At 44.9% G+C, this 26,228-nt stretch overlaps 3 protein-coding genes across 3 annotated transcripts in view; 1 reads left to right on the plus strand and 2 right to left on the minus strand.

Annotated features, from left to right (window-relative positions):
- Window positions 1-26,228, minus strand: part of zc4h2 (zinc finger, C4H2 domain containing) — a 185,741-nt gene that overhangs the window by 81,569 nt on the left and 77,944 nt on the right. The window lies entirely within an intron of this gene.
- Window positions 1-26,228, plus strand: part of nxt2 (nuclear transport factor 2-like export factor 2) — a 176,015-nt gene that overhangs the window by 72,977 nt on the left and 76,810 nt on the right. The gene's annotated exons all lie outside the window — the stretch shown is intronic.
- efnb1 (ephrin-B1) overlaps window positions 1-26,228 on the minus strand; it is a 60,156-nt gene that overhangs the window by 16,346 nt on the left and 17,582 nt on the right. The window contains exon 2 of the mRNA XM_061048936.1: window positions 18,238-18,515. Within this exon, the coding sequence (XP_060904919.1) occupies window positions 18,238-18,515 (278 nt within the window). The remainder of the gene's footprint in view (window positions 1-18,237; window positions 18,516-26,228) is intronic.

Below are 26,228 nucleotides of genomic sequence, written 5' to 3' on the forward strand. Positions count from 1 at the left end.
GCGCGTGCGAGCTCTCACGCACGACATCTGCCCAAAGCATCGAAGAAGAGGATAGACACAGCCCGTGACAGACAGAGAGCAGGTTGTTTAATGAGAAAGTGGATGAGAGGTGACATTCATTGGCTACCTTTCACACACCACCACCCCCCCCACACACACACACACACATTCTCCACAGCATTCAGACTTCCACTTAGACGAGTCGAGCAGGCACCGGGTAGTCACAGTAACCACAGGCAATAATGTCTACATTTCCACAAAAATATAAAAAGCTAAATACATAAACAAGCACAAGCACGATCTGATCACTCACACTTAGCATCAAGGAAAAACAGCAGCACACAGAGCTGTTTCATCCATTTGAGGCAAAGCAGGGAGCTAAACACAGCCGTGTCAGGCTGCGTCTGTGTCTGTATCAAACAGAGCGGCACAACTGTATTGGCTATTTCTCATACCTGAGATATTCCATCTCCATTTTTGTTTACATTTGTGAACCAGACTCAAAGTGGGGGAGAAGGAAAAGAGAGCCTATTTGCACAAATATTTCACTCCTGAATGAGCACAGAGAGGGTTAGATTAGGTTTATGGGCCTGATTCCAGAGATAACCCTCCCCAGCAGATCTGGCTTGCATGCAAGCATGCACGTGCACACACACACACACACACACCCACACAAACACACAGTGAGGTTGGCAGACTGGAATAATACTGGGGGATCTAGATGTTTGCACTTTGAACCTTTTCTAATCCAGAGTATTAGGACATGGCTAAAGCCTGATTATGGCAGAATGAAATGGATCTAAATAGATGTCCCAGCCCATCAGCCTCTCATTTCTTTGTCCTCGAAATAAAAATGGAAATCAGCAATCAACCTCCAACCCCCTCACCCGCTGTCTCTCCCACATAGCCTCCTGTACGGGGTTGGCTTCAGCGAAGAAAATTCATTCAGACTATCATATCATCTCGGATGAATTAGGCTGCGCTCAGCTCGGCCAATGTTTTCTTCTCCTGTTTCTTTTGAATAATAAAAACTGGCAGACAATATAAAAGAGTCATAAATATGACATTAGAGCTGGATTTTCAAAATCCAATATTGAATGTAGGTTAGTATGAATGTGGTTTTGAGTAATGTGCAAAGACACAGCTGATTTTCTCATCTTCATGTTCGACAACAGTGCTCTTTTCCATTTAGCTTTTTGGAAGAGCATCACCTTGTAGCAGCTCTAATATCACTACGTGCTGCCTGTTCCCGGGAGCCGCTTTGTGCGTGTATGCCAAGCAGGTAGCAGCATTAGTGTCAGGGTTTAAGGTGGTTAGCGGCCCACTGCACACAACTGTTGCTCAGCTCACTGCTTCAGTATACAGCCAGAGGGGGAGCTCCTCCCCTGCGCCCTGATTACACTCTCTCTCATGCACACACACTAACAGACACGCAAGCAAAAAAGCATGCACGGCTGCACACACACTAATATGACCACACTTGAAAAGGTTGCGAAAAAAAATATATACAGACATGTAAGCATTTGGGCCAACAGCAGCGAAACACACACTGAAGCACACACTGTGATGTGCGTGCACACACACATACATATTCACACACGCAAACACACACTGGCTGCCTGTGTAGCCAGAAGATCAGCCAGGACTTAAGAGCTCCTTAGGCACCAAAATTACAGGGTACCTCTAAATCCTTCCAGCAGAGAGCACTATGGGATAGCATGGGGTGGGGGGGAGGGGGAGGAGGAGCGGTGTTTCTATGGGTGGGTGAGGGAGGGAGGTGAAGTGGAGAGGTGTGTGTGTGTGTGTAGGGGTGAGGTGTTTAGAGAGGGGTTGGAGAGAGCAGTGCAGGGTGAGGGAGGGCAGGAGAGGAAGCAGGAGATTCCTTCTTTTTTTTTGAAGAGGGGAGAGTGTGCGAGCTGGGGAGGAGTGAGACTTGATCTGTCTGAAGTGTAGTTGCATGCAAGTGTGTTTGAGTTTGTGTATTTGTCTGTGTGTTGCACTGGATGGGGGGGTGACTGTGCGTGCATGCATATGTCAGTGAGGGAATATGGAGGGAGGTGATGAAGTGAGGAGTTGAGAGAAGGAGGAGGAGAGCTCAGTTTTGGAGAGAAGAAGAAGTGGGAGGTGATCTCGCTCTGTGAAGCAGAGGAAGCATAGTGTGTGTGTGTGTGTGTGTGTCTGCCAGCTTGCTTCTGCCTCACTAACACTCACTATTTCTTTTGCACGCTCCCTGGAGTGTCTCAATGTAAGTGTGTTTTGGCCTCTGCGCAGCTGAGCATCTCTTTGTACAGTTGTGTGTGTCTCTGTGTGTAATGTAAGTGTGTGCATTCTTGGGCAGATATATGCATGATCATTCATTTGTATTTCTGCATGTAGGTGTTTAAATGTTTGGGACTAGACTATTCCTTTGTGGTTGTGGTGTTTTTCTTACAAGTATGTGTGTGTGTGTGTGTGTGTGTGTGTGTGAGTGAGTGTGTGTGGTCCTTGCACATCAGTCATTCCCAGATTATGGAGCCAAAGGTTGGGCATTATGGTCTTCCGTGTCCGGCACCACTGGGCTTGTGCTTTCAGAACTACTTATGACAGCTTTTAACCTCTGCAGAGGACCTGTCAGCGCCTCCCAAAGTGTCTGCGTGTGTGTCCCAAAGTGTGTCTGTTCAGAATCACAGCCTGCAGACACAGAGAGCTTCTGCATCATTTCGCCGCAGGTGTCTTTTGTGTCACCTCTCCGGTGAATCCAGCAGGGCAGATTTTTTACACCGCTGCACTTTCCACTCTCCATTTCCCATCTCAGCATGCTGCGAAACCCCCAGCTCCTGAACACAGCACAAAACTTCCTATAATGTCCCCCCACACACACACACACACACAGAACGTATATTGCCCTATATGTGCCATCAAAAGGAGACACCAAAAGACTGGCCAAATTTCCCTTTCACACAAGCACGCCAACACACAAACAACCAAGAGTACACACCGGGTGCAGGCCGTCTGTCGGATCAGGAGGAGATAAAGGACGCAGAATAACAGGCAGACCTTGGGGAGCGGAGCAAGTCATCTGTCTCAAACACGAACAGACTGAGCACACTCCAACATGACAGATGCAGACAGACTCATCTTAGAGCACATTGCATCTTCAACCTTTCTCCTGCACTCCTGCTTCCCCTATACCACCCCTATTCCACAAACACACACAAAAAAGACACACACAAAAAATGATGAAGGGGAACTGTTCAAAACATGTGAGCAAGCACCTAAGCCAAACCCCCACATAATCTGACAGGTGTGCACCGAGGGAGTTCAGATCATAGAATTTGTAAGCGGTCGATTGGCACAATAAAACAGAGTAACCTGAGGGAGGTAGACTTACAGGGTATAATACCATAAGCTGTTGCATATAGTATTAAAGTTATGAGAAGCAGCGACAGCAGCCGAGGCATCCAATAATAATTTCATAACCACACTGCCTGTAAAAATTCAAGCCTGCCTCAACTCTCCCCCTTTCAAATATGGAACATTTTTAGATATGAGCTATTTCAACTTTACCAGCTATTTCAGCGATAATGTATTCTGTTGTGTGGAGAAGTTGCCAGTAGCCCACACAACCCTCCCTAATGACAGAGTAGCTAATTGGCTGTAATGGCTCTTTTCACCGATATCATCGAGCTGCAGCCGCAGAAAACCTCAGCAGTTTTACACAAATCATGAGAAGAGTGGAAGTAGGGGAAAACAGCCCAGAGCAGAGGACTGCAGTTACCCTTTTTTTTTCCTAAAATGACCAGCAGTTGTATACTACTAAATAGCACATTAATGTAACCATAAAAGGAAAAAATACCAGTCCGGGCGATGGAGACTGTTATTTTTCTTTGTTTGGAGTGAACGTCACTTCTTATCCACTAGATGATTATTTAAAAATAAAAAAAACTGGCACAGCCCTGGTGGGCACACACATTAACACATAAATACACAGGACTAGCAGGTGAACAAACACGCTCTGAGAGCTACACACACAGACCACACAAACATGCACAATAAAACCCTGCACGCACACGCACACACACACACACACACACACACACACATGCATCTAAACTCCGCTCGCAGACAGTGCATCATTTGACTAATAGCAGCTGAAATGTTGCGTGTTCAGAGAAATAAGCAGAAGGCAGAAGGGAAAATAGGTCAGAGAGAAAAGACCAGCATTTCACCTTCCTATTGGATAGAGCTAAAGGTTAGAAGACAAGCAACACATACTGAACCACACACACACACACAGACACACAGACACACACACACACACCACACACACACACACACACACACACACACACACACACACACACACACACACACACACACCACACACACACACACACACACACACACACACACACACACAGCTAAAGGTTAATATTGTTCATGTGGGATTTGCTGTTCATCTCGTTCTAAACCAATGTGTGTGTGCTTAAGGCTTGTTTGTGTGCTCGTGTGTGTAGCTGTCAATGAGTACACAGAGTTTCATTCCTTCTAAAGTCAGAGGGGGGTTCCACTTTAGTCTTTCATTAATACCATCATAAGCCCAGTGTTTCCCTTATCACAGGTATTAGCTGGCACGATGCCCATCCCTCTCAACCCAATGCCCACTAATCCACATCAACAATCAGTCCACATGACTTCCTCTCCTGCTCTTTTTTTTTTCTTCTTTTTTTCTTGTAGCGCTAGTTTTTTCTGATCCTCCATTATTTGCCATTCTTCAGTTAGCTGACTGATCACTTCATGCTGCCACTTCAGATGAAAAGCTGCACACCTCAGCCTTATCCTTTGGCCTTGTCTGAGGTTAAGAGCATCCTGGGAAGTTATGCTCAAAGAAGTGGAGCACGGTATCCAGTTTTCATTCTCCATTAACCATCATGGAGAGTTGGGCAATGTGCCAAGAGAAATGGTGGACAAAAGAGACAACTATGTGTTGACAATATAAAAAGTAACTGTCCTGAAAGAAGTGGCTGCATTATATATGTCCTCATATTTAAATAAATAAAGAGAAAACATGAGCATATTCAATGTATGGGAAAGAGGAAGAATCACTACAACCATATTGTAACATGGCCTCCTTAATCATGATTCTACTGGAAAGAAATTGATCTCCCAACTTTGGATTTATTCAGAATTTAAGGGATCCCTCAAAAGCCAATTTATTGTACAGTATTAATTCATTTCAATAAGATAAACTTTAAAAACAAATCATAGGTACAGTGTTCTAAGCACTTTTTAATTGTGGATAAAATACAGATTTAAAAACAGAAAGAGTGAGAACTGGTCTTTTAAAAGTCCTCTGTATTAATCCTTGCTAATTGTGAATCCCAGACGTTATGTTCTCTTCACATGCTCTAACATCCCCATCAGTGGGTGGTATTGCTATCGTCAGGTTGCACATGTGTAATCAGCTCACACGTGCGCACAGAGGGTCTCATGGTGAGCTTGTTACTCAGCAGGAGGCTCATTGAAGTTTTCGTTTTGCTTCATTTGCACTGATAATCACACGAGGTCGACCGTGGTTCAAATCCCACCAGATGATAAAAGTGATCCTCTTCTGCGTCTTCTCTCTGGCCTTTGTGTTTCGTCTACAAAGGTGATTTGGGACCCTGGACTCTGGAGGCCAAGCCTGCCTCGAGCCGAGGGTCCACCAGCCACAAATCAGCCCCTGCACTGGCTGATAAAAGGAGCGCTGGGATGGATCGGAATGTGGTGGGAGATAGTGGTGGCATGTCAAAGGCCAGAAGGCAACTTAAATCTACACTGACGAAAAAAGTTAACCACACACACACACACACACACACACACACACACACACACACACACACACACACACACACACACACACACACACACACACACACACACACACACACACACACACACACACACACACACACACACACACACACACACACACACACACACACACACACACACACACACACACACACACACACACACACACACACACACACACACACACACACACACACACACACACACACACACACACACACACACACACACACACACACACACACACACACACACACACACACACACACACACACACACACACACACACACACACACACACACACACACACACACACACACACACACACACACACACCCGGAGGGAATCAGAGATTAAACCCTAGAACAAGTTAACCAACATGAACGCGTAGGACTACATTTCCTCTGAGAACTCGCTGCCTGTACTGGTGCCTGTAAAAAAAACTCGAGCTTGCAGCGGCCCAGTATATTTCTGTGCACATTTATGTAAATGTATTTTGATGCCTGAGTGTGTGTCCATGAGTGTGAGGCTCATTTATGTGTGTGTGTGTGTGTGTGTGTGTGTGTGTGTGTGTGACGCTTCTACACTGTGTCCATTCATTCTCTGTGGAGAGGGTGGCATCATTTTCTCTGACCTTTTCAATCTGGCCTCCAGAAGAGAGTTATGACAACTGAGCCGGGGGTTGTGTTCCTCAGCACAACAACACACATCAAAGATGGGAAACAAACAAATAAACAAACAATAACTCTTTACCGCAGGCTCAGCGCTGCCAATTGCAAATAGGCGATGCGAAATGAACTCGATGAGATATTCGAAGCAATGGGGGGGGGGGGGGGGAACGGTGCAGTGATGCAACGTGCAAGGAAAGACAAGCTGAATGTTATGGCTCAGGTAAAAAAAAAAAAAAGTGCCATCAGGGTAATGAGGCTGCCAGGGCGATGAACAGGTCAGAGAAACACACTGAGGGAAAGATTTAGAGCTGCGACTCACTATTTTCCCCCAAGTAGACTATTTCTTTTGGATTCATGGATTTCTGTAGCCAATAACATGCCAGAAAACGGTGAAAAATGGCTACCACAATCACAAGGTCATGATTCACAAACGGTACTTTGTCCAGCCAGCAGTCCAAAACAAAAAGATGCTCAATTTACAATAATAAAAAAAACAGTAAAGGCCAGCGTGTCCTCACAGTCGAGAGGCTATAGAGAGAGCGAATGTTTGGAGGGTTTTTTATGTTTGATGAATGACTGAAAGGAATAACGGACAAATCATTTCAGAGCAGCAGAGATTACAGTGCTGCAGCAGAGCAGTAAAGACAGAAAGAGAGATGTCAGAGACAGAGTGACAGACAGACAGACTGACAGTGTACTTGTTATTAAAGAGAGAGTCGATGTCAGCCCATCTGTTGTCCGCAAAGGCAAAATCTGCAAGCGGCAGAACAAAGGCAGAGATAGAGATAGAGAGCGAGAGAGAGAGAGGGAAAGAGGACAGTGCACATGTGTGTGGGCGTGCATGTGTCCCTGTGACTGTGTATGTGTGAGCCTGTGTTGCCTAAAAAACCCTGGGGGAATCTGCTGTACCTGCTATAACATGGAGGCGAGTGAACAAAGCTGACTGCAGCCAACATGGGACCCGGCGCAATAGACCCGAGTCGGAGCAGTTCGATCACACACACACACAGACACAGAGATATAGACTAGGTGGCAGAGAGGGAGACAGACTTATAATAGAAAGAGGGTCAGATATAACTGATGTGTAAAGTGCCAGAGCTCCAAGCGCAGCTCCAAACCAAGGCTTCTCCAGCCTCAGAGGCCACGCAGGCTGCAGGAACAGAATCGCACTCTTCCTCCCTTCCCCTGTTTATCGCCAAAACCCCAATCAGAGAGCACAGCCAACCACAGAGGAAAATGCTGCTGATTACATCCTAATACACACAAAGCTGGCAGCTGAAGCACATATACAAAAACACACACACACACACACACACACACACACACACACACACACACACACACACACACACACACACACACACACACACACACACACACACACACACACACACACACACACACACACACACACACACACACACACACACACACACACACACACACACACACTGATTACATCCTCTCATGGTGCTCCTCGCTCCTCATCCCTGGTATTGGTTACACGGTAAAGCCTGCGTCGATCATGGATCAGTGTTTTTTGGCGTAGGGCAGAGAAGGAGTTTTGGGAGCTTAACCTCTAAACTGAGAGCGGGGAGGAAACTGAGGCTCCTGGACCCCTGTGCCCCCCCAGCACAAATAAACAGCTACAACACAAAAATGTCTGGCAGACTCGAAACAATTTCCTGAAGGATCTGTCACTGTGCAGGAGGGATGGGGTGAGGATGAAGAGAGGGTTTTTTTTTTTTTTTTAGATCTAAGAAGGGGGAGAAAATAGGTGGAATGGCAAGACGGAGAGAGGGAGAAAGATTGAGTTGCAGAAGAAAAAAGGAGAGAGGAACCGAAAGAGAGAGAGAGGGAGAAATTGGACCTGTGTGTTTGGAAGGTAAAAATTGTTCCCTAGCCGTCTACAAAATCATCATCTCACTGCGGCGGCCTCAATCCAAACACATCACGCTTTTATTTGAAGACATGCTTCTTCTTTTTTTCCCAAGCATCCATCAATCCATCCATCATGGTACGCTTTTGCACGAACATTGACAGCACACACATTGACACCCATGGGATGGCTGACTGGGAAATATCTTATGCTCAGCGAGGGTACAGTGAATTGAATGTGTGTGTGCAACAAATGCACAATGGATTCAGCAGCTCCTACTATGCAAGCAAATGGCTGCAGACAGAAGCAGGATGGACGTTTGAGAGTGCATTGTGTTTTTGTGTGAGCATCTATTTGCATGCTAGTGAGAGCTTATGAGAGTATATATATTTGAATTTGCCTATGTGGCTTTGTGCTTTATTTGTGCCTGTGTGTGCGCACACACACACACACACGCCTCTTGTGTGTTTGTCGGCTTCTGTTGCTGTGTTTGTGTGCTTGTGGTCGTGCTGGAATGGAACATGGACGTTTTGCCACCGAGCTGAATTCAGAGAAACGGGCTTGGTCCCGGCCTTGCAGAGCAGTATTTAGACTGTGTATTTATGCGTTGGACAACCACAGCAATCTCTATCACCGCCTCGTGATTCATGTTTGTTTGCTTTGCTCGGCGCTGACTCTTTTCCATCAAGAAGCTCCTTTTTCTCTCTCCCCCCACCCCACCCCAACCAACACCATTTTTGCAGAAATGTTTCACGCCATCCCCGGTCAGAGTTTCATCAGCCGCTCCTCATCGTAGCTGACCAAGCATTCAGTGGTTTCCATTGCAAGGATGCGACATTAAAACTAACAACCTCTATAATTACACATCCATATTTCTCTCCGATGAGTTTGTGTAAACAAGCCCCGGCTCCAGCTCGGGGAAGGCGGACTTCTTGGCAGGCCCGGGCTGAGGGGTGCCACTGAATGGCTGTCGGAAAACAAAGCCATTTCAGAGTGTGCCTTGGAAAAGAGAAACCACTGTTCTGGAGATGGTGGAGAGGGAGAGCGAGCTCCTTCTGAGAGACAGAGAGCTGTGATTTGAGCTTAGCTTTTGGCCGGAGAAGAAAGACACTGAGAATATGTGTTGTTGGCAAAGCAGAGGGGCAAACAACCTCAGACATCTCCGATGGAAAGGGAAATGTGCTTTTCCAGAGTGTTTTAGATTATGGGTTGTCTTTTGTTTTATCTTGTACTCGTGATTTTGTGCTCAAAAATGCAGCATTGTCCGATACAATTTGCCTCATGGACAATGATGCTCCCTCCTCCCCGTCCCACATTTACTTTTCCTAATCACCATCGACTCCACTCCAAACATGCATCCCTCCAGGAGTCTAAAGACGCTTCCTCTTCTTTTGCCCGAAGCCGTTTAAGGGTTGCAAAACCACAGAGATGGTGTTTGCATTTTGGATGGAATAAAAAAAACTAAAACAGGAAAGCTACTTTTAATAACTAAAAGTGGTTCATAGAGAAGAGAGTCAGATTGCAGTTCAGTTAGTGTTAGTTGAGAGGGGGGGGGAGCTAAGAAAATAAATAAAATCAACAGTGCTGTAGTTTCACAGAGTTAGTTCTGTGGTCTCTTTGTGGTCTGTGTGCTGAAAGGAAATCTAAGATATCAGTTAACAAATATGAGTCGAACACAGACTTCCCCCAGCACCTCCATACACACACAACAACTTCTGAACATGAGAGCAGAACAATGGAAGAAGAAAAGGAGAGTTGGAGGAGCGGGAGCGAGGGACGACAAAAGTAAGAGGTTTCACTCGCAGGATAAAATATTCTAATAAGATAAGCATGGAGCACAGCCGAGGAGGGATGAGTGTCTGCATTTGAAGATGCACGAAGCGGACTAATTGAGATGAATACATGAATATATCAGCTTCATCTAGCAGAGACGGGGTTCAGCCCGTATCCAATGGTTACCATTCACTTGTACAGCCACGTGAGCAGCCCTCCCTCTAAAAGAAAGTCCTTATGCCCCCCCCTTCAAAACACCCCCACTCTAAACAAACTCCTCTGTAATAAACGAAAGGCAATAACCAGCGACAATAACGCTGTGCCTGCTAACCCTCTGTGAATGAAATATCCAAAGGAGAAGTAGCAGAGGCAGCCTGGATAGATTTGCAAAGCAAGCACAAAGTCATATATTACACTGGCACTCTAATAAACACGGGGCTGTATTCCCTCACAGGGGGGGGTTAAATCTCCTTATCCCAGGCCATGCTGCTCCACCGGTGCTAACCTGACCTGTTAGCAGGGATGACTTTGAAAATGGAATCCTTTAAAGCCTACTGCTTAAAACTCTAATCTGCAACATCAATGACATTTACTTGAAGCTGATTTTCTATGTCAAATCTTAAAGCATCATGCCATTCAATGCATTTTGCTAATTGAAAAACACGTCTTATACAGGAACTTAATAACTACATCCAAACAAAAGCTTTTAGTAAACACTTTGAGACCGTATCCTCTAAAGACATGACACGAAAATCATAGCGAGGGCGTTTTTCCTACCACTTCAAGAGTTTATATGTTTTCGTTTCCCAACCACACAAATCATTATTTCAGGTTTTTGTGTGTGCTACACTCTGTGCTAAATATGTAACAAAACAATTCTTTGTTCTTGACTAACATGTATTCGGGAGAGTCCACAAAATCCTGCAGTGTGTCTCTCGCTTGTAATTAAAATATTTCAGGGTGAATTTACTGAGGGAGGTTACCAGATGTTAACAGTTATCGTTTCTCAACAGAAAAATGCATTTAATTGCGAGCTGGAAAATGTGTGAGTTATTTGGATCCCTATGATCTGACAATCAAAATGCCTTTGTCTTTCTCCAAAGCACCGCGCTGACAAATGCAACCGCCTTTTTTTCCAAATAGCTGTGATTTGATTATGGTAATTTTATGTTAACTCAAGCAGATGACATTTAACACTAGTTTTTTTTGTTCTAATTATTGTTATTACACTACAAAAAATGGTGGTATACACCTGCAACTGCTTAAATGTAATAGACTCTATGTAAGCTCTCATTCATGTATGTGTTTCATGTATTTCTAATGTGAGTACCTGCGTGGAATCACACATGTGCACACATATGTTAGAGTGTTTACGTCTTCTGAAATGTAGGGCAGGCGGGGATCTTATGATTCACTGCAGCCGGGCCAGGGATTTCAACCTTGACCTTCAACTATCCCAAGGGCAAATAAAAGGAGAAGAAGAAATGCAGGAGAAGACTGTATTGCATACATACCATCCAACAGAGGAGGATTCCTGTGAGGGTATCTAGATATAGGGGTGCATAATGTGTAGGTTGGCGAGCAAATAACAGCTATACAGAGGAGAGCCCACGCAAAAGAGAATGAACGTTAAGAGATATGCAACATGCCTCCTCACCCTATAAGCCTTCCAGGTGAGAGCCTGCAGGATTATTATCCCACAGCCGCACATGCACTTTGTCAGATATATGCTTTGTTTCTCAAAGACTTGGTCAGCACCTATGTTTAAATGTGTCAGGAAAAAAGATCTTTCCATTACAGATTTATCCTCTAATAAAAACCACTTTGTGTGTGCTTTCAGCCTGGACAAAAAAAAGAAAAGAAAGAAAAAATAATTCTGAGAAATAGGACTGGATTTTTCTCGCAAAGTCAAATAAACGAGGTGACAAGAATGAAAACAACCTTGCTGTTTGCCGCAAGTGGGCATTATATATGTCACTGAAGCAATCTTCTGGAGGCGAGATAGTAGCCCAGCACTCTGGTGGAGAAGGCTGTGTGTCAGAGACCACGATAGAACACTGAGATGGAGAGTGACAGCTGTCAGTAGGGATCAGGCTTACCCTGCCCACTACACAGAAAATCAAGGCAGAAGACGAGTGCATGACGACAGGCTGCTTCTGTTTACTGCCTCATGGCCTTACCCCTTATATAGAACAGGGACACACTGGCCCAACTACCCTCTGAAAATATATCACCGAGCAGTCATGGTACATTATTTCAATGAGGGGAGAATGGGAGACAAAATGGGGGGACTTTTTTGGCTCCACTGGGGACGTATAAAGACTGTCTGAATATATGAGTGTGTGTGTGTGTGAGTGTGAGTGCGAGTGCGTGTGTGTGGGTACATATGCTTGTCCCTTCCCTTCTCTTCCCGCTCTGTTGCTCGTTTTCTCTATTATATTTCCTTCGACTTAAAAGCCTCCTGTCTAAAATCACTTCTCTCCTGACTCTAACCCCTAAACACAGTGCGGCCATTTTTCTTCACAAACAGCTCATTCCATATCCTGTGTTTAGACAACGCAATGAAATACAACCAGTTTGTTCGCTCATACACTTGGGGGGTGGGAAGTTGTGTGCCTGTGTGAGTATGTGTGTGTACAAAGGGGGGGTGGGAGTGCTGATGGACAGCACAGGCTGGTGCCGGCCTGCGGTTTAGATCAGTGCAGGGTTATCATTACGGAGCCCCTGCTGTGTTTCCGCGACCCCTTGTCCATGAGTTCTGACCTTTAACCCCCCCACGACTCCTGTCAGCTCGACTGGGATAGACGGGGCCGTGTGGACGGGATCCCCTGCAGTGACACCAAGGCAAGGGGACACACACACACACACAAATATATACACACATGCACCATTTGTTGCTTACTTTACCCACACCTTTTGTTGCTTATTCAACCCCATGGATGGAGCAGAAGTATAAGGGTGGGGGGGAGGGGCTGGTGGGGTGATCAAGGAAAAGTCAACAGAGCCACAGAGTCAGAGTGGGAGACCTGGGGTGGACAAGAAAAAAAAAAAAGACAGACTGCCAGAAGATTCAGTGGAATGTCCACTCCCTCGGCATCTTCATCTCGTCTCAAACGGCGGCTGCCACGTTTGACCGTTAATCAGGCCAGATAAGCTGGGTCTTTATAGGCCGAGCAGATTTACACCGCTCTGCTGGCCTGTTAGACCGCATTCCCAGCAGAGACGGTGGGATAACGCACTCACATCTTCTAGGTGGGGATAAGCTGGCCTAGAGGGGCCTCAAGGCACACACATGTACACACACACAGGACTCTACTGTACCGGACGAGCAGGAAAAGTGTGCTCAGAACAGGTGCAAGCTGTCTCTTTCTCTCTCTCTCTTTTGCTCTCTTAAGAAAACACACATATATTAAAAGCGCGTACAGAAACCAAGCATGGTCATTATCTTAATGATAGATGAAGTGTGTCACGGTGAACGCGCAAGCTGCAGTGAAATAAATAACACGAGCTCTTCCTGCTGCAAAGGACAACAACATTAACATAACACCAAGACAAATACTACTGTCGATTACTGCTGACGCGAAAACGTTACCGTATATATGAGCCTAATGATGATCCACAATCAGGCTGGATCCTGCACGTCCAGCCTCCCCTGTGATGGATTTAGCTCTGGTTATGAGTTCACAGTCTGAAACAGTGTGGAGCTCATTTGAAGCATTTTTTTAACGCTTGCATGATAACACACATCAGCAAGAGAGCGTTGTGTAAAAGCTAATCCAGACTAAGGTAAAGTAGATGTTTTCTCCTTGATGTCGGTTCTCACTTTAGTCATGCATGCCCACGCACATGTCACTAATAGAGTTGGCTAAAATATTTATGATGTAATCAGGAGACAATATGTGAAGCGGCACCGCAAACAGGCGGGCCAGGGAGAAACTTGGAGCAGACGCCCCGAACTGCCCAAGGTGTTTTCTGGAGACATGTGGGTGTAATAAAAGCACACGGAAATATGTCTTAAAGTCCACTTGATGTGTAGTTACAGGAGTACACACCCCCCCCCCCCATCCCCCCTTCACTAAAACTGTCGCTTGATAACATCACAGGCTCCATGCTTCCCTGCATTCAGGCTTTGAGGGAGAGTTCACAAATATCGATTGAACTGCTGCAGATCAAAAGAAACACATATGTGAGATTTAATTAAGCATGGATTTTTTTTTTCCCTTCAGAGGGGGATGATATAAAGAAAAGCTATTTTTACTGTAAGAATAAATCATAGCTTGGGTTTACTTTCTTCACATAAGAGAGATTTAGCTTTTTATCTTTTGAAGTGTTTTAAAACTTTTAACTCTTAAATAAGTGTTTCAAATAAGAACCATATATATATAGATACTCATTAAAGAATGATGTGATTAATGTGATAATAAATGTAAAAGAAAAGAATGGATTTTTAGGAAAGGTTCATTAGTTCCAACTTCTCTGTATCATGCTGTCCTTAGCAAACCTCAGCTAGATCACAAGAGATGATTGGTGCTGAATTGATTCCTTATTTCCCACAATGCCTCTGTGGACCTCCAGGCAGAAGTTCTCTGAAACATTGAGCTTGTTGCATGTTAAGAGCAGACATTGTCTTCAGTAATGTCACAGTCATCTGTTTCAATGAGGAATCAATCAGAGATATGGCAGAGCACCAAACTGAAAAACAACCTCAACACATGGAATGATTTTAGAAAACAAGTCGCTACAGGAAATGTAGGAAATGACAAGCTAAAGGAAAAAAAAACGATAAGTAACATCCAAAATAATAATAATAATAATAATAATACTATCATGGGATTATGTGCTTCTGCTGCTACTGATCCACAAGATGGAGAAACAGCGTCTAGACTGCCTCATGCATCATCCCCTTAGATTAAATGTTGCTTTGGTGTTGCCAACATGTGACTTGATTTATTAGGCTAGCTTTATTGCATCATTTTTTTTGCGGTCAACAAATCAAATCACAACCAACAAAATATAAGACTAAGCCATCTCCTCTGAGCACAGTGGTCCTTTTGAGCTCCTTAATCTTTGAGGACAAGTTACAAATAGTCTCCATTTTACAACTCCTACAATCATTCCCTAAAAACAGATGGCAGCGGGAGTCAAATTTTAATTTTTCTAGATTGGATTTAAAACATTTTGTGTCTTTTTTATATATTTAAGGAAATGTTTACCTAGAATTTAGTGAAAACAAACTACAGCTGGTGTCACTGTTAATTATAATACAGACGCGTGTAACATTGTGGATGTGCTTTATTCCTTTTTATTGACAACAATGGAGGTTTGTGTCGAGGGGTATAATTATATTGTGCTTTGACTTTTCTGTAAATGTGTATCGCTAGGATCAATTGTTGTCTTGAATCTTTTCATGGGATTTGTTGACAATAAAATATCAAATGTCAACAGCCCTACCCTTTACAGTCAAATATAAAGAAGCTTCCAGAGGATTTCACTGGGAATCAAACTGTCCTTTATGTAACTAATGATGCCTCGAGGCAACATTCAATGACTGTATGATGACCGGAGCCTTTATAAATACCTTATTATGTATGCAGCATTACACAGCAGTGTCCTACGGGTGCTTACAGATTTGACACTTTACTTAACAACATGATATTTCTAAAGTGTTTCCAGGGTGACCAAGCAGAAAATATGTCATAAGGAGCTCTGATCTAGAATGAACAACAAGAATTCCATTCCACAGTTTATAAATCTTCATCCAGATCTCACTCTGTCCAGTTGTACCTGAAGGACTGACATAGTGTTGGCTGCTCTTGAGTTTACTCTTCAAAGATACACCTGGGAATTTATTTTGTTGTTGCCACTGATTCTATTTTTTTGTTCTGTTTTGTGATATAAAGCAACAAATTGCAATGACCTGCCTTGGCGACGGTTGAAGACAAATCTAGGTAGGTCAGAAACTTCCACTTTTTTATTGGAGCATGATTTAAAAGAGTCTGGAGCTTTATACACTTTAATTATTTATAATAAGGCGTCTCAGAAACATGCTGAGTATGACAGAAGGGAAGTGTATAAGATGTCTTAAGACAAATTGTACGCAGCATATTTAGAGAAGTGTATATAATAATACCCAGAAGGGAAAACAATTGATTTACAAGTAAATATGCTGCAAGAAGAATTATCAGCATTATGGGCATTACAAGTTCTCATCAGGCAGACTACCACACTTTTTGATTCTTCTCCATGTAATGCTTTCTTGGTCCTTTGTCAATTCCCTTAAAAAAATGTATTTATGGTACTAATTACAGGAGAAGTGGAAATTAGCCCTATAAGTAAAGTGACTTTGCAGGTCCCTTACCTCTGGGAAATAAGAGTCTCGACACAGAGAATGCACTGCAGCCTCCTGATAGCACCTTGAACTGTGCATCACTATAGCTGAAGCAAACTTCCTCAACTCAAGGTTGAATTCACAGAGGAAGTTACGCTTCTGATGTTCGAGCACAAACAGGCCCATAAGGTTTTGCAGCTCAGCGCAGTTTACTCTTGTTATGCATCTGATTGTAGAATGGAGCTGTCAGCACCTCGGCTCTCTGCTGCGGGAGCTGTGCTCTCATGCCGACAGAGTTTAGTTCCATACACGTATATAGATGATGAGTTGAGAGGGGAGAGGGCTTCCTCTTGTTCCAGTTTCTGGTGACGCCCAGACTGGACAGTAAGGATACTATGTTCACCTTCTATAACACAACTTTCTCTCTGGAGTGAGGAATCAACAGCAGCTTTCCAGGATGAAATAAAGACGTCCCTGTCCTGCTGAGTGTTTCCACACTGTGTCAGAATATTATTTACAAAGTGTGTTAACAGGTGAGTACATATCTAAATGTTTCAATAAGGTGTCATTATTATAAAGACCGATACCTGACACCTTTGTAAACAAATCACAGCAGTTACCACCAAGTATCATCTCTCTTCACTTCTACTGTGCTGTGAGCCCTGGTGTTTGTTTTGTAATTGGATGTTTTTGTTTTTTTTTTTTAAATAAAGCCAAATTTAAAGAGGACATATCATCCCCATTTTCCACATTTTCAAAAAGTCCCCTGTGGTCTAAATGAAACATCTGTGCTGTGCTTTGGTCAAAATATAACATGAATCAAGCACCAGAGGAGGTTTGTGACCCTGTATAAACCAGCTCTCTCAGAACGCTCCGTTTTGGTGTGTGTGTCTCTTTAAATGTAATGACCTGAGATTTTTTCCGGTAGACATCATTCCTCTGTAGTGAGAATAAAAATGGCGAAAAGTTTTGCGCTAGGCTGGGGTTGGAGTCTATGGGTGGAGATACCAGGGGAGGTGAGGGGATTATTTTACCAGAATCCCACTGTGACATCACAAGTTGAGCAAATTTGAAACAGAGCATTTCCCTCTGTGTTGTAAGACTTATGCAGATCACAAACAAAGGACTGGATGGGTTTATTTCACATTTTGTGGGTCAGTAGACACTCGCCCAACTATATGTTGTACTGTACAAGTGGATTTTTCATAATATGTCCCCACAAAGGGGAAATTTGACCCTCAAATTCATACATGGATACAGCCATGGAGCACCAAGATGCTTTGCTCTGCAGCTAAGTCTGGGATATATTGTACCCATTGCAGCTGCTTTTAAAATTAGTTGCTTTCCTTTAACGCGTCTGAGCAGGTTCAGTGACCACAAAGACTTTGTATTACCCTCACAGCTTTATGTCCAGCTGACCTGCTTTTGCTTTTGTAATTCAAAAATGTATTAAGTTAAGAAGCACTTGACTAATATGAATTAAAGGTTGGGTTTGTATCCTGACCCACAATTCCTGCATGAATGCCAGCTACCACTGTGCCATACACAAAGCACGGCACCTCCAGTTGTTGCTATGGAGCCACTGCAGCAGCCATTAATATACAGTTTTTAGAAGGAAACTCCCGAGTGTGACTGTGTGTAACTGAGTGTGAAACAGACATTATTACTCAGATTGTTCAGCCGTGCTTCTCTGGTTAAATGAAGGTGAGAAAGCTAAATATGAAGCATAAATCATCGTTTGTGACAGACTTACAGGTGATGTAGTAGTTGACGTTCCTCTTGAACTCCAGGCCCATGTAGTTCGGGCTGAACTCCTGGAATTTGATGGTGAACTTGATGTCCTTCTCTGGCTTGTTACAGTTGACCAAGACATTAGGATCCAGGACTGTACTGCAGCTCTCTGCCTGCTCCCTTTTCACCAGATACAGTTTGAAGAACTCATAGTCTCTGCCCTGGTCTGCCTTGGGACAGATGATGTCCAGTTTGTCCCCGATGTCGGGGTAGATTATTAGGCCCTTTCCAGCCAGAAACCTGAGGGAGAGAGGGGGGGTAAAGGACACAGTGTTACCATCACATAATAAAGGAAGTCTTGAAAAGCACCTACATAATTCAACAACAGTTTATACAGGCGTAATACTTTGAGCTGGAAGAGTTATGGGTTTAGATTTGTCTGGCATGGGCTTTAGGCAAAGTGGAGTTCATTTGGCCCCACTAAAAACTCTGCATGTCGCAGCTTGACAGCATTCAGCGATTGTCTACAGACCGTTTCACACAAATCCTCTAAAGTTTCTTTTCATTCTTGGATCTGAATCAAAGCATACCGAAAGAGTGCAAAGGAGGGAAACAAAATGGCCCGACACAAAATGGCTGCCCCAGAAACGACTACAGATAGGATTACATCCAAAGTATGCCATAGATTATTTTTTCATATTTTTGGAGTTCCATATAAGTCTGGTTGCTGCTCATAATTCCCTTTCGCTCCCACTTCAGAGGGCTGCATTTTTTGGAGGAAAATATTGCTCGGGGGTCAGACGGGAGGTTAAGGCTTCCGGGTTCATCTTCCCTCTGCCATGATCATCGAGTAGAGGATTTAGATAATCCATCTGGCCTTACTGTACCTCTCCACCTCGCTCTCTGCTGCCAACTCAATCAGATCAGCGCTTGTTCTCTTATTCACAAAAGGTGGGGAACAGGAGGAGAACCCACTGTGTGTGTGTAAGTGTGTGTGAAAAGAGGGGGCGGGGGTATCTGAGTACTTGCAGTGTGTTTGGGCAGTGGTGTGTATGTTTATGCCCGTCTATGTGTGTGTGTGTGTGTGTGTGTGCGTGTGTATGTGTGCGAGTCGGTCAGCAAAATGGGCTGAGGTTGCGGTCTGATGGGGGGGCAGACGGGCTGAATCATTGTTCTGGACTTGTTTGAGGCTTAAAATGTCAACATGGTTCAGCTCTGCTGTCCCAGTTAGCCAAGCATTAACCCAGACAGCCGGACTGACCACGGGTGTGTTGATGTACTTGTGTGTATGTGTGTGTGTTGTGGTCGCAGACAGCGAGCACAGCAGCGGGGCTATCTGCTAGATCTGCCCATGCCAGCGGATTTAAGCAGGATTTAGCAGCGCGCAATGCATGTGTTGTTCTTTCTGATCCCTTGCGTTTTAACAAGACATCAGGGGGCCGGGCCCCTCTCTGTCTCTCCCTTCTTTTTTTCTTTCAGAGAGCAATCTCACCTTATCTACAGTCCCTCATTTCATCATCACACACATCATTTCACCACTAAATAACTGGCTCTTCAGACAGGCTGGGGAAGGGAGGACTCTGATGCCTCCTGTAAGAGACTGATAGAGGAGTGTGTGAGAGTGGGGGGGGGGGGGATTACAATCGCTATCCTTCCTCATCTGATGTTAAACACTGGCTAACGGCCAGCCATTGTAGGAAATGATCATTTAAAAAGTCCCATTTTCTGAATAAATACCCCCCCATGAAAATGAACATGATTGGATTAACATTCAAGGCCATTCTTCTTGGACAGGGACATTAGCAAATAAATGACTTCATTCACAAAAGAGATAAATGCAACATGAAATTTGCAAAACACTCAAAATCCCATCCGTCAGGCCCCCCATTTTTTTCCCCGAAATATGATGTCATGATAGCGAGTGTGGATAGGATCTCTAATACAAGGCTTGGGAGCCGGGTGAGACGTTATTTCCACGCTATTGTCTGATGATCGTGGGGGTGAGGAGGGGGCCCGGGGTGAGAGGAGGGGTTGCGCTAATTCAAGGGCTGATAAGAGAGAGAACGCCGGGTAGCCTTTGTCCAAGCCACCCTAACAATTTGCTGCCTTTCAGGAGCGACACTCTGCATATGCCTGTGTGTGTCTGTGTGTACGGGATGTGTGTGTGTGTGTGTGTGTGCGTGTGTGTGTGTGTGTGTGTGTGTGTGTGTGTGTGTGTGTGTGTGTGTGTGTGTGTGTGTGTGTGTGTGTGTATCCATAGGCCTACATATGTTTTCATGCATACATTTGTGTGTGTGCCTGTGTGTACACCATGCCAGGGTACACGTGCGTGTGTCTATGAAGACACAGACACAATCAGTCTCTAATTGGATCTACAAGATGCATCAGTGAGGCATAAACAAGTTTCCATGGCAACATTAGGCTTTGTCGCTGACCACCCCCCTCTCCTCCCCATTTTCTCTCCATTCCTCCCTCGATCCCCCCCAATCTCAGCCCCCTCTATTTCAGCTCTACAATCTCATTCCCTCTAGCTTTATCCTTCCCTCTCATTCACCTCCTCAACATTTCCCTCATTCTGTCTTCTCTTACCCGCCTCTCCATCCTCCCCCTCACTCCCCCCCTCTCACTCTACACATGAAAAACACCTACAGAAAAACAAGCATCAAACACGAGAGGGGGGGAAGAAAGACCGGGCAAACATCACGATCAGATGTTGATTCGTTTCACTCTACAAGTTGGAGTTTTTCCTTTGCGTTGGCAACTTTTTCAAATGTTTTGTCTCACATGTTCAAAAATTACTTCAACACCCATTGCTCAAATAAAACATTGAGCCTTACACCCCCAATTCTTGTTTTACAACCCATTTATTCCATTATCAAAGAGCCATAACAATTTAGATGAATAATTAAGATTTCCAAAATCATAATATCTTAATATCCCTGAAGGATTTAATCACAAGCCGGCCCCTGTCATTGATTCAATTTTCCGAGCAGGCCTCCTACTTGGCGGTTAGATAGCTATCCTAAGTGAATTCTCTGCTTCTGTTTCCCAGCCTTTGTTAACTGTCTGCTATAATGAGGCTCTGGCTGCTGTGGAGGTCTGGAAGCGCCATCGCAGATGGGAAAGAAGCAACATAAAAGAAATAGGGCAGCAATTAGTGTTTAGCCCAGTTTAAAAGCCCTCCACTTGGCAAGCTGCAGCCCAGCTCCAGTCCAGGATGTGAAACTAAACTGGTGGGTTGGGACTTTGTCTCCCGTTTGTCTCTCTGTTGGCTTAATCAGCGCCACTCCGGTGTTATACACAGCCACGCAATGGAGAGGAGGAGACGAGTGACTGAAGATTATTGTACTTTTGAGAAGGTCGAAAGGGAAAAAGGGGGGAAAAGAGAGGTTGAATTGCGTCTTTCATTCATGTTGTCTGGAGACCTGTTGATGAAAGAAGTTTGAGTGCACAGAGGAAGAGCCGCTCGGATACAAACGATGTTTCTGGGAAATGACCCTGAACGGGAGAGCGCCTTTATTCCCCTCATGTCAAACGACGTGGATCTGCCTGGACCAAACAAAATAAAGAGAATCATTTTCAAAACAACCAAATGAGGTTGGTTTTGTTTCATCTGGATGGCTCCTCAGCGTGCTCAATCCTGTAAAGAGCTTATACAAACAGGACTGAGCTACAGCACAGCAGAGAGAGAACAGAAAACAACGAAGCGGAGGAAAAAGAGAGGAGAACCCCCCCTCTCTTTTTACATTCCACTGGTGAATATGAGCACATGATCTCACATATGCTACCGCCCCCCCACCACCTCCCCGTACACATACACACACACGGATGTGAGAGCACACAAAAGCACTGTGGGGTGCATCCTGGACCTTCCCAGCACAACTTCCCAGCCACCCCTATTCAGACGCCCTGCCCTCACCAACTTTCATATAAAACGCCGCCTACACTCAGGCCCACTCAAAGCCCCTTACAGAGCCTCAAACCAGCCCTTCCCCCAGTGCTCTCCACCCCCGTCCAGTCAACTCAGGCCTCTGCCCCTTGCATAGCACTGGCAGGCTGCCTCGGCCGCTGAATGAACGGACCCGAGACACAGGAACTGTGAAAGAAAGAGGCAGAAACGGCTCATATCCTCGGAATTGTGTCAAATTGATGTGTTCCTCCTGAGCACCAGCAGGAACAGCCATACATATGAATTCAATTCAATTATGCTGGACTACATATAGAGAGATCCATATCCATACAAGGGGGACATGCCAACACACTGGGGACGCAGGCATACCTCTGTCTTTTTCTACATTTCAGCAGCCCGGCTCTTAATCTTTCTCTGGCCTTTAAAAACACATAAGTGCATCATATGAAAACAAAGACACACTTCGGACCTCAGCAGCGCAACAGGTCCTCTATTCCCCTAGCTCTCAACACATAATTATCACAACAGGAAAAGTGTTCCCTCACCAATTATCATGTCTCTCTTATATTATACACAAACTCTCCCACTCCCCCTTTTATTACAGAAGACACTTTCCATACAATCCCCATATTTTTAAGCCCTTTCCATCAATATTCCATATGATAGATTTTATGGCTCCTTTGGAAATATGACAGTAATTCACCCACATGACAGGCTAACAGTTGAGTCTGTAAAGCGCACAAAGCCGTTTTATGCAAAGAGCATTGTCGCTGAGCCGTTGGGTTATATATATATAATGGTGGGGATTTACCGCCGATTCACTAGCCTGAGGCCATCTGTGTTTTGTGTAATCACAGGGTACAAATGCATCCTGTTCTCATTCAAGTCAATCAATATTAAATAATTGTCTGCTAGCAGGAACGGTTTCAGTCTTAAAACCGCTTTCAGATCCATCAAGATAGAGCCACACGCTGGCTGGGCCTCACAATGGAAACATTCAAGCAGCAGCTTCTGAAATGGTTTCCCTCTTGATGTGTGGTTAAGATCCTCCGAGAGATGTTGACACAGTGTGATCATTTCATTCTAGGGAGAAAAAGCACGTATCATCAAACTGTCAGTGTGTTTGCACGGCTCCGGAGAGACATTCCCCCACATTTATAAAGAAGTAGGGTCACGTGAGGTGTCGGCTATACGACTTACAGGTCTGAAACGGGTTTGACCAGTATTCCTGTTGGATTTTAAGAAACACTACGAGAAGCAGAGCTGGTCATAGTTCTGCTCTCGTAGCCCCGGGGCTCGACCCTCGTGCTTGTATACATAGCTGGCTTCTGTCAGGCTGTCGCATGGGGAAGATGTTCTTAGGAAGGCCTGACTGTAAACACACACACATAAACACACGCCCCGCAGTGTACACAAAACGATTTCCTCACATGTCAAACACGGTAAACAAGTGGCCTCAATGCTGGCGCAGGCCACACACACACACACAGCCACACAAACACACAAGGAACCTGAAATTAAGCAAAACAAGGCCCATCTGGCTCCAGAATTGTTTAGCAAAGCAGGAAGGATTTGACCCTTATTATAGAAAAGCAGGACGAGCTCGCCAACGGGTAGTTGTATTGGATAAACTGTAAACTCTTTCCAAGTTGCATTTAAACTCCAGACTTGGCAACGACGACTTGCTGGAAAGCAGAAAGCTCGGTATTTTGCCTCCATGCTGTCCCCATTAGGGGCGCATAAATGAAGATGTCAGAGGAAAAAAAGACAGACAGAATATCCTGAATTCCACCCCGCAGAGAACAGCTTTTGTACGTGTGAACACAGACACCCTCTCTCTCTCTCTCACAGACGCAGACAAACACTCTCTAGCTTCAGTTAGCTCAGTCAACATGCTGGCATGCAGAGCAAATCACATTCAGCGTGACTCATAACAGTTGCACACAGGACGAGTTATATCACACACACACACACATGAGTGAGGCAGACACACACCTCTCATACTCAGTTCACCAAACAAGCTCTGTATGCCCGCCCTCGATCACTGTCACATGAGGGACTAGCATAACACCGTCAGTGTCAGTAATAAGCTAACAAGATGACGCCCAGATGGCCCCGCCACGAGGAGGACAGGAGTGGACGTCGTTGCTATGAGGAACAGGCTGAAGAGGACTGTTGAGCGAAAAGGAGTGTCAGAAGTCATTAGGGAGGAGAAAGAGCGTAATCTGTTTCTTCTTATGGCCGCTGTGGTTTCTGTCCATGCTGAGCCCATCCCTCTCTAAGAGCAGGGGAGTTAAATGAGCATGGGTGTATGCGGTTGTGATTGAACGTCATCCACGGTATCACTGACAGCAAGAGAAGGCCCAGACCGTCGCTCTCTGAATCTCCACTTATTCATCCGGGAGCTCCAGAGACTGAGCTCTTCCAGCTGGAGGCATGGGGGGGGGGGAAGGTTTGCCTCCACAAGACAAGAGACTCTGGGTCAGTTTCAGTCTGAGTTTAGCCCTCATTCTGGGGTTGCTCTGCGACACAAACACACATAAAGCCTCTTTCCTCCTCTGCTAGCTCCTTCACTGGCCACCACACAACACAAACACATGCACATACATACACTAACACACACACACACACACACACACACACACACACACACACACACACACACACACACACACACACACACACACACACACACACACACACACACACACACACACACACACACACACACACACACACACACACACACACACACACACACACACACACACACACACACACACACACACACACACACACACACACACACACACAGCCAGCTGCCTCCCATCACTGAGGAGCAGCCACAGATGGGCTCTGCATGCTCCGTAAAGATCTCTCCACAGGCCCAGTCTACAGTCGCTGCCAAACCCGCCTGGCCCGAACCCCACTGTATGTGTGAGCGTGTTTGTGTGACTCTGTGTGCAGATATACGTGTGGTCATACGTGCTGGAGTGGGTGAGGGTGAGGGTGTGTGTGTGTGCGTGTGTGATAGCGTGCCAGACGCCCCAAACATGCCAGAGTTGGTATGAGTGCGCGTATGGTTGGGGGGCTGGACAGCAGTTCAGAGAGGAATCCCTCAGGACGAGGAGCTGCAGAGCACCGAGTCAAGAGCTGGACCAGGATGCAAGGTTGTAATCAGCGCCGAGCAGAGCCGGAGACGAGAGCATGGAGAACCACCCAGATGAACAATAGCATCTCTCAAACTCACCCGATTGTGTTTTACTCCCACTTCAGGGAGAAAAGGAGAAACTAAAGAGAAACAGAATCCTAACCATAATCAAACCCACACAGCTTGCCCAGCTTGTTAGCTAGCGGACATTTTCTACTCTGTTTCTCTGACCCCATCGATAAGTCCTCAGAAAACATTTCTCAGAACTAAAGAGCCCTTTAATGTTGCAACTTAATGAGCTAATCACATGTACCAAAAAACACTCACACACACACAAGCAAAAACACAGCTAAACAAGTTATTTAAATTCAGTTTGGCTTGTATTCAGCCAGTCATGGTTAAATTCAATTTATAACAATTGCCCTCTTCTTTCAGCATGGTTAAAAATGACTCCAAGGGACTGACGCTTCAGACTGAATAATGGAGCAAAGTAAAAAGCTCACTGAGGATGAGAGTCAGGCTATGGTTTGAAGCTAAAGTTAGCTAATTTTCTAAACTAGTGTTGATGATTTGGCTCTTTGACAGACAGCTCAGCTGTATTTTGGCACCAATACATCTAGGAATCAAATCAGCGAGTGATCAAACACAAGACATCTCCCAAACAAACATGACATCCATTACTAATGAGGGTTTCCCTCGCCTCCACACACATTTTGGGTTATAAACGTATTCCCTTTCTTGCCTAAAGTGAGAAAAGAAAAGTGACACCGCTCTCATATCTGTGCAATATGTAATAACTTGGACCAGCATCTTGTTAGCTTAGCATAAAGAAGAACAATAAAGGGGAACAGCTTGCCTGGCTCTGCCGGAAGGTAATAAAGTCTGACCAGCACCACCTGTAACACTGTTAAGTGTCCTTTTTACACTACACACAGGTTTTTGCCAAATTAAA

This window comes from Labrus mixtus, chromosome 10 (assembly GCF_963584025.1).
Source record: "Labrus mixtus chromosome 10, fLabMix1.1, whole genome shotgun sequence".
In the NCBI taxonomy this organism is placed as follows: domain Eukaryota; kingdom Metazoa; phylum Chordata; class Actinopteri; order Labriformes; family Labridae; genus Labrus; species Labrus mixtus.